This window comes from Ranitomeya variabilis, chromosome 1, assembly GCF_051348905.1.
Source record: "Ranitomeya variabilis isolate aRanVar5 chromosome 1, aRanVar5.hap1, whole genome shotgun sequence".
Taxonomy (NCBI): Eukaryota; Metazoa; Chordata; class Amphibia; order Anura; family Dendrobatidae; genus Ranitomeya; species Ranitomeya variabilis.
In genome coordinates this window covers 615,577,065-615,586,116 of record NC_135232.1, presented here as the reverse complement: position 1 = coordinate 615,586,116, position 9,052 = coordinate 615,577,065, and the positions used below count along the sequence as shown (strand labels likewise).

The 9,052-nt window shown below is 43.2% G+C and overlaps 1 protein-coding gene across 3 annotated transcripts in view; it reads right to left on the bottom strand.

The window, feature by feature from the left end:
- Nucleotides 1-3,876: 3,876 nt before the first annotated feature.
- Nucleotides 3,877-9,052, bottom strand: part of BUB1B (BUB1 mitotic checkpoint serine/threonine kinase B) — a 47,415-nt gene continuing 42,239 nt past the window's right edge. For all 3 annotated transcript variants that reach the window (XM_077260644.1, XM_077260643.1, XM_077260645.1), the window contains exons 19-23: nucleotides 6,993-7,154; nucleotides 6,181-6,323; nucleotides 5,701-5,869; nucleotides 5,340-5,446; nucleotides 3,877-4,222 (exon numbers count right to left, since the gene is read on the bottom strand). In XM_077260644.1, the coding sequence (XP_077116759.1) occupies nucleotides 4,042-4,222; nucleotides 5,340-5,446; nucleotides 5,701-5,869; nucleotides 6,181-6,323; nucleotides 6,993-7,154 (762 nt within the window). In that variant the 3' untranslated portion in view covers nucleotides 3,877-4,041. The remainder of the gene's footprint in view (nucleotides 4,223-5,339; nucleotides 5,447-5,700; nucleotides 5,870-6,180; nucleotides 6,324-6,992; nucleotides 7,155-9,052) is intronic.

The window sequence follows — 9,052 nt, the reverse complement described above, 5'->3', positions numbered from 1 at the left end:
GCATTTGGCCTTCAACTTTGGTTAGGGCCTACTAACGGCTTCTGCCCCTCCCTGGTGTTGCCCTCAACTAAATAAAGCTGAGCTTCAACCTTCCGGCTCTCATTATGTGGTTTTAAAAAAAAAAATGGTGGTTAGGGCCTACTAACGGCTTCTGCCCCTCCCTGGTGTTGTCCTCAACTAAATAAAGCTGAGCTTCAACCTTCCGGCTCTCATTATGTGGTTTAAAAAAAAAAAATGGTGGTTAGGGCCTACTAACGGCTTCTGCCCCTCCCTGGTGTTGTCCTCAACTAAATAAAGCTGAGCTTCAACCTTCCGGCTCTCATTAAGTGGTTTTAAAAAAAAAATGGTGGTTAGGGCCTACTAACGGCTTCTGCCCCTCCCTGGTGTTGTCCTCAACTAAATAAAGCTGAGCTTCAACCTTCCGGCTCTCATTAAGTGGTTTTAAAAAAAAAATGGTGGTTAGGGCCTACTAACGGCTTCTGCCCCTCCCTGGTGTTGTCCTCAACTAAATAAAGCTGAGCTTCAACCTTCCGGCTCTCATTAAGTGGTTTTAAAAAAAAAATGGTGGTTAGGGCCTACTAACGGCTTCTGCCCCTCCCTGGTGTTGCCCTCAACTAAATAAAGCTGAGCTTCAACCTTCCGGCTCTCATTAAGTGGTTTTAAAAAAAAAATGGTGGTTAGGGCCTACTAACGGCTTCTGCCCCTCCCTGGTGTTGTCCTCAACTAAATAAAGCTGAGCTTCAACCTTCCGGCTCTCATTAAGTGGTTTTAAAAAAAAAATGGTGGTTAGGGCCTACTAACGGCTTCTGCCCCTCCCTGGTGTTGTCCTCAACTAAATAAAGCTGAGCTTCAACCTTCCGGCTCTCATTAAGTGGTTTTAAAAAAAAAATGGTGGTTAGGGCCTACTAACGGCTTCTGCCCCTCCCTGGTGTTGTCCTCAACTAAATAAAGCTGAGCTTCAACCTTCCGGCTCTCATTAAGTGGTTTTAAAAAAAAAAAAAATGGTGGTTAGGGCCTACTAACGGCTTCTGCCCCTCCCTGGTGTTGCCCTCAACTAAATAAAGCTGAGCTTCAACCTTCTGCTCCAAATTACCATTTTAAAAAATGCAATAGGCTTTTCCGGCCTACTAAAGGTGTCTGCCCCTCCCTGGTGTTGTCCTCAACTGAACAAAGCTGAGCTTCCACATTCTGGCTTTCGCCCTATACTATCAGATATTAAACTGCATTTGGCCTACTAGTGTGGTTAGGCCCTTGAAACAGTGTCTGCTGCTCTTGGGTTTGCTACTCCACTGAACAAAGCAATGCCGCCTGTTTAGTCCTGTTACCAATTTTGAACTGCATGTAGCCTACTTTATTCTTTGGCCCTATATCTGTTTCCTCCTCATCCTGCCCATTGCCCAGCCACTGCTAAATGAGTCTGCTGGTACATTGACCTAGACCACTACATTCCCCTTGTACTCTACACAGCCAGAATCTGTCCCTGCTGAAAGTAAGGTTCCCCTTCCCGCATGTTATACCACCTTACACAGGGACAAAGAGGAAGGTGCAGATGAAAGTGCAGGTTCCTTCATCAGGTGGGGGGGCATACTCGTTGGCGACGTCACTGGCACAGGGCCCCTCAGAGTACGCAAAAGTGTCGCTGCTGGTGGGAGGCGCCCCCGCCATGCAAACACACCGCCGTACTTTGAGGGGCCCTGTGCCAGTGGCAATGCGAACGAGTGGGCCCCCCCTGCTTGCTCAGGATCACAGCACTTGCAACTTTTAAATACTTACCTTTCCCTGCAACACCGCCGTGACGTAGTCCGCATTTCCTGGGCCCACGAAAAACTTGAGCCAGCCCTACTCCCCCCACAACTTTCCCCCAATTCCCTATGCCCAACTATTATTATACAGTTAATTAAGATTGGCAAGCTTCAGAAACAAGAATGGATGTTTTTGGCATTAAAATGGGCACTGTAGGTGTTTTCCTGGCCTCCACTCACTGCCGACTATGCTTCCCCATTGACTTGCATTGGGTTTCGTGTTTCGGTCGATCCCCGACTTTTAGCGATAATCGGCCGACTGCACTCGACTCGACTCTGGACAAAATCGGGTTTCCCAAAACCCTACTCGATCTTAAAAAAATGAAAGTCGCTCAACCCTAAACTAAAGGATTCAAAGGAACGGGAATATGCACAAGGGAAGTCAGTATCGTAGTTATCTCACTCCAAAATGATTGGATAATTGGACATCCCCAAATCATATGAATAAAGTCAGCCTCCATTGCGTGGCATCTGAGACATTCGGAGGAGTTAGACCATCCCATTTTAAAATAACCGTATTGGGGAGGCACGACATAGAATTTGATAGCATTACGTCATCACATTGAAAATTTTCATTTGTTAAAAAAGTTGTTTTAGCCCCAAATTTGAAATTTTCACAATGGATAATAAAACAATCTTGATAATTAGTTGTGCAATTTCTCCCAAAGGCGATGATACCCCATATGTGGTAGGAAAGGAAAGAGCACAATTTGTCTGGAATACATTGTCAATGCCTTGTAGCATTTCGAGAGCCCCTGACATGCACAAATAGCAGAAAAACCTCCAACAGGTGACCTCATTTTGTACCTACGATAAAAATTACTGACCTCTCCATTCTGTGTATGTGAAAAACTTGCCAAATCAGCAGTGTATCAAATACTTGGTTAAAGGAAATCTGTCAGCAGGTTTTGTACTGTAATCCGAGAGCATCATAATGTAGGGGGAGGAGAGCCTGATACCAGTGATGGGTCACTTACTGTGTTTCGCCTTTTCAATAAAATCAGCAGACTGTCACTACAGGACTAGGGGGTCACCTGTGTAACCCCACCCCCACCACTGATTAGCAGCAGAAAAACAGCCAGTGGTGTGGGCAGGGCTATACATAGCTCAGCATTCCGTGCACTGCTAGATCTGCAGCAGAGAAAATGGTTTACTTGGTGCAGCAGTTGTGAGAGAATCACTAAGTGACACATGCCTGGAATCATGGTCTCTGCCCCTACATCAGACTGCTGCCACATTACATCACAAAAACCTGCCAACAGATTCTTTTTAAACCTCATTCACATGGCCAAAGCAATTAGTGCTGACCATTTAATGGATGTCAATCATTAGGCTCTTTGCACTTGTTTTGTTTCTTTGCTGCAAATACTTGAATGTCGGCAAGAAAAACACTGCATGCAGTTTTGTTTTTTTTCCTTACACATTTTCTCATGTATTTATGATGCGTCTTTACATGATTTTTTTCACCATTCCTTTTAATGGGTGGGAAACGCTGCAAGAATGGACACTCTGTAGATTAGAAGTAAAACACCTTGATGGTTAAAATGAGCAAAACAAAAAAAAACAAAAAAAAAAAACAAAACACAGCAGCATTTGCATGAGATTTCAGAAATCTTATTCATTTTGCTGTGGCATTAAGACGCAGCATGTGAACAAAGCCCTTATTGTGCCAATATAAATTTTTTTTATTCCCCAGATTCTGTATGACGTGCTCTGTTGGATGCAATGCATGGTTTTCATAGGACACGGGCATATAAAAAGCCTGTTTAGCAGCACCATTAAGGAACGATGTCCAAATAGGCAAGACCCCATTGTACATAGCAATAAAATGATGTGGATTGAACCTGCCACGTCTGGATTTAGGAAGTTGTGCAAAATCATTCTTCATGATGGGAGTGAGTGGAACCTGAGAGTGACTGGTTGAAAGTGTCCGATTTATAGCATTCTACAATGGTGTTTGCAAAACAAACCCCAAAAGTAAACAGGAGTTCCTTTAGTGCAGGCTTTCATTCTCTAACAAATGTTTACTTATAGCAGAAAGAAGGAGAAAAAAAAAAACAAAAAACGAAACAGCAAGAAGTGCAATAAAGTTTAATAGAAATATCCATAGTAAACAAACCAACATAAATATCTACTCTATATAACATATAAACAGAGGGGCTTTGTTAGGAAATACGTCCAGGGATGGACTTATGGACTTAAGAAAAAAAAAAAAAAAAAAAAAAAGGGATTGACGTAATCACAAGGGGTTATGCAGAGTTTCAAACTGGATAAAATATCTACAAACTTCCTCTTCTAAATGGCTGTCAAATAACTGGGCCATCTGGTCTTTCAGCTCCTTTAGTACATTGGCGGTGGACCTGTGGCTTGAGCTCAGGATCTTTGAGAAGAAGGTGTTCCATAGATTTTCGTTCCACCACCTGCAAGTGAGCAGAGAGCGTTATACCAACAGGAAAGCAAATTTATGCAGGAGGCAATACGCCCCACATGTATTATATTCATTTTATAACACACTGGAGACAAAAATGAAATGATAAAGGGGAGGAAACCAGAAGCCACCACTAGGGGGAGCCCATGAGAGCAAGCACGGATGCAATCATTCCATTTAAATACTACAGTTAGTTGGACTGCAACATATAAATGGTTAACAGCAGCAATCGAAGCTTCGCTCTGGCCAGTGCTGTTAGAGACCAATGCTGGCTATATAATAAGTATAAAAGAACTCAGCTCCTGAGCCGCCCGATACCACTGAATGGGTAAGGTCTAGGAAATTGTTACGGTATAGCTGCCAGGTAAAATCAGATTCCTGCAACCTTACTGATGCGGAGAGTTTTCAAGTAATTTAGAATTAACTTTGGCTCAGTGGTTAGTACTGCAGCCTTGCAGCGCTGGGGTCCTGGGTTCAAATCCCACCAAGGACAACATCTGCAAGGAGTTTGTATGTTCTCCCAGTGTTTGCGTGGGTTTCCTCCGACATTCCAAAGACCTACTGATAGGGAATGTAGATTGTGAGCCCTGATGGGGACAGCGATGATAATGTGTGCAAACTGTAAAGCGCTGCGGAATATGTTAGCGCTATATAAATAAAGAGATTATTATTATTTATTTTCTTTAAAGAAAAAAAAAAAAAAAACAGGAAAAAATACAAATAGAAAGAAATATTTGCAGGTTAAAAAAAAAACCTGCATAATTTGATGCACTTTTTCACTTCATTAGTTTGCAGCAGGAGTAATTTCTCGCTAGTGAATGGTAACTACAAGGAATACAAATCCTAAATAGCTATCCGAGGTGCCAGTGCTTTTAACTTTCAGAATGTGTCCATTTATCTTGGCTTTAGAGTTCTGAATATGCAGGTTCAATACCGCAGGTCCCCAATACAGAACGTGGCTTGTCCCCAATACAGAACTTGGTTTGTCCTCAAAAGGACTAAATTTGAAGTCAAGCATTGCAATTTATAATGAGTTTTCTTTCTCTTGCACTGAATCTCATCTCACAATAAATTTAAATAAAAGCATTATTTTATGCTATAGGATTCACCTTGGAATCTGTCTTGTGATTTCCCATGAAGAATTAATCTGCTGAAGATGAAGGGGGTCCTTGAAGATCATCAAATGAACAATATTTGCAATACCAAGAAGATCCACCTGAGGGCAGCGAAACAACAGGCATGTATGGAGTCCACAGAGCACACGAGTCTGCACCAACACTGGAGAGCACCCTGTACTGCAGAGAATTGCATATCATCCACTGGATACACCAGATTAACTAGATTAAAAGGGCACATGCATGACAGTCTGCTCTTCACCGCAGTTTCGGGGCCCGGGGAGAATAGGCTACATAACCCTGGCAATCAGTGTGGATCTCAGTGGTGGAAGTAGGTCTGAATCCATCTCTTTACCTGGTAGGGGGAGGTTTGGGGACTCAGAATCTGCTGTCCATGTTCAGTCTGTGCTATAGGAAAAGCTCTGGTGGTCAATGTGGGACATAGCCGCATGTCCATGCTGTGAGAGAAGTCAATCGGCTTTAAGCAATTGCTCATCTCTGTGCAGGACGACAGGATGAAGATTCTGGAGGGACACAAGCAGCAAAGCAAAGAAATAAAGCATTGAATAAAAGAAAAACTCGGCTTTTGCCAGCAGTCCCATGTAGAATGAATGCCGCAACAGTCGGTCGTCTGGTCTGCTGCTCCATTCTAAAGATGATAAAAATCCCCCGTTTGCAGCGGTTTACCCCAGCGATCCAGAACAGGTGCTAACATGTTTTCACCAGAGAACCCCTTTAAATTGAGGTATGACAAACTATATACATGTGGCTGAACATCAGCCGAAATTTAGAAAACTCTCCCACAGTGATAAACATGAAATAAAGGAATACGGACCCCACATCCAGCATTAAAGTCTCCGGCCTCAAGTCTCCATGGACGATCTCTGCTGTGTGCAGCTTCTCTATGAGACTCAGGAGGTTGTAAGCCAGCAGGACAGCAACCTGCTCCACCAAAGCCTCAGAGTCCTGGAGTATATCCTAAAAGAAGATTAGCAGAGAGTAGGTGAACCAGCGCCACCATTATCCACGAGCAGTGTCTGGTACTGCAGCGGCTCGAGGACTGGAGAAAGAGTCAACCACTACCTGGACAACCCCTTCCTAAATGCACCAGTACCCCATGGAAAACAAACATCTCCTTTGCTCACCTTCCAGACTAGCGTTGCTCTAGGGAAGGTGGCGCTATGTCTGCTGACACTCATGTGACATTGTTTCGTCACGCGAGTGCTGCAGCCCATCGGTGGCTGCTGGGCTAATGTGACATGATGTTAAGCGAGCGCCGGTAGACGCAGAGCCGACTGCTGAATCAGTGCTGGTCCGAAAGGTGAGAATATGGCATTACTGGTCTTGGGGGGGATGTAAATACAGGAGCAGTCACAGTGGAACCCAAGACCCAAGGGAGGTACATTATTGTGTGAGTGACGACCCCCCCAAAAAAAAAGTGTAAAGAAGGAAATCCATGGGAAAACAGATAGAGGTAGTGTCAGCTTCCTGCAGACTAATATTGAGCCGCCTGGTGTCCAAGGAGAGGGTGCGCCTACAAAGTGCCAGGGCGTATACCCACAGTACTGTGCTATGCCAGTGTCATCACTGAGAACTAATCGATATTGGCCAAGGACTCCAGGACCACACACACAGACACAAACTCACGTGGAGACTGAAGAGGCCGACATCCTTGTAAAGTGTAACGCATCCATCAGGAAAGAGGTAACAGTTACTTGGCTCAACAAAACTGATCTCAAAGGCATCACCAAGTCGCTCTTTTAACTGCTGTACAATGTAGAAATCCCATGGAAGTGGTCTTGAATCCACCTGGCAGAAGACCACAAAGATATCTTGGGGAAATGGTGGTAATTTAGTCTTTAAAGCATTATTCCCATCTTCATAGATGGATATTGTCGGATAGAGCTTGTAAAACAGCAATTTTGCAATTTACTGTTTATTCAAATTTGCAGCCGTTCTTGAAATATTAACACTTTTCATTTAAGACTTGTTGCTGAGGAGACCGACCACCGCTGGTGTCTGGCTTATAAACTTGGAGCTGTAAGTGGCCAGGATTAGGAAGTAACAATGCGTTCCAGCGATCCCAGCCAAATGCAAAGCAGCACTTACAAGCTCAATAGAAGAGAATTTGTAAGTCTGAGTATGTTCTGATGACTAGCAGCGGTGGTTCGTCCCCAGGGCAACGAGCTGTATCTGACAGATACCAATTTAAGAAGATGGGGATAACCCTTTAAAATATCCGCTCTGGGGGATAATTCACTGCTGTGGAAACAAGAGTAACAGTAATATTTAACCCCTTCATGACCCAGCCTATTTTGGCCTTAATGACCTTGCCGTTTTTTGCAATTCTGACCAGTGTCCCTTTATGAGGTAATAACTCAGGAACGCTTCAACGGATCCTAGCGATTCTGAGATTGTTTTTTCGTGACATATTGGGCTTCATGTTAGTGGTAAATTTAGGTCGATAATTTTTGAGTTTATTTGTGAAAAAAACGGAAATGTGGCAAAAAATTTGAAAATTTCGCAATTTTCACATTTTGAATTTTTATTCTGTTAAACCAGAGAGTTATGTGACACAAAATAGTTAATAAATAACGTTTCCCACATGTCTACTTTACATCAGCACAATTTTGGAAACAATTTTTTTTTTTGCTAGGAAGTTATAAGGGTTAAAATTTGACCAGTGATTTCTCATTTTTACAACAAAATTTACAAAACCATTTTTTTTAGGGACCACCTCACATTTGAAGTCATTTTGAGGGTTCTATATGGCTGAAAATACCCAAAAGTGACACCATTCTAAAAACTGCACCCCTCAAGGTGCTCAAAACCACATTCAAGAAGTTTATTAACCCTTCAGGTGTTTCACAGCAGCAGAAGCAACATGGAAGTAAAAAATGAACATTTAACTTTTTAGTCACAAAAATGATCTTTTAGCAACAATTTTTTTATTTTCCCAAGGGTAAAAGGAGAAACTGGACCAGGGACGTTGTTGTCCAATTTGTCCTGAGTACGCTGATACCTCATATGTGGGGGTAAACCACTGTTTGGGCGCACGGCAGGGCTCGGAAGGGAAGGAGCGCCATTTGACTTTTTTAATGAAAAATTGGCTCCAATCTTTAGCGGACACCATGTCGCGTTTGGAGAGCCCCCGTGTGCCTAAACATTGGAGCTCCCCCACAAGTGACCCCATTTTGGAAACTAGACCCCCCAAGGAACTCATCCAGAGGCATAGTGAGCACTTTAAACCCCCAGGTGCTTCACAAATTGATCCGCAAAAATGAAAAAGTACTTTTTTTTCACACAAAATTTCTTTTAGCCTCAATTCTTTCATTTTCACATGGGCAACAGGATAAAATGGATCCTAAAATTTGTTGGGCAATTTCTCCTGAGTATGCCGATACCTCATATGTGGGGGTAAACCACTGTTTGGGTGCACGGCAAGGCTCGGAAGGGGAGGCGTGCCATTTGACTTTTTGAATGGAAAATTAGCTCCAATCGTTAGCGGACACCATGTCGCGTTTGGAGAGCCCCTGTGTGCCTAAACATTGGAGCTCCCCTACAAGTGACCCCATTTTGGAAACTAGACCCCCCAAGAAACTTATCTAGATGCATAGTGAGCACTTATAACCCCCAGGTGCTTCACAGAAGTTTATAACGCAGAGCCGTGAAAATAAAAAAATAATTTTTCTTTCCTCAAAAATGAT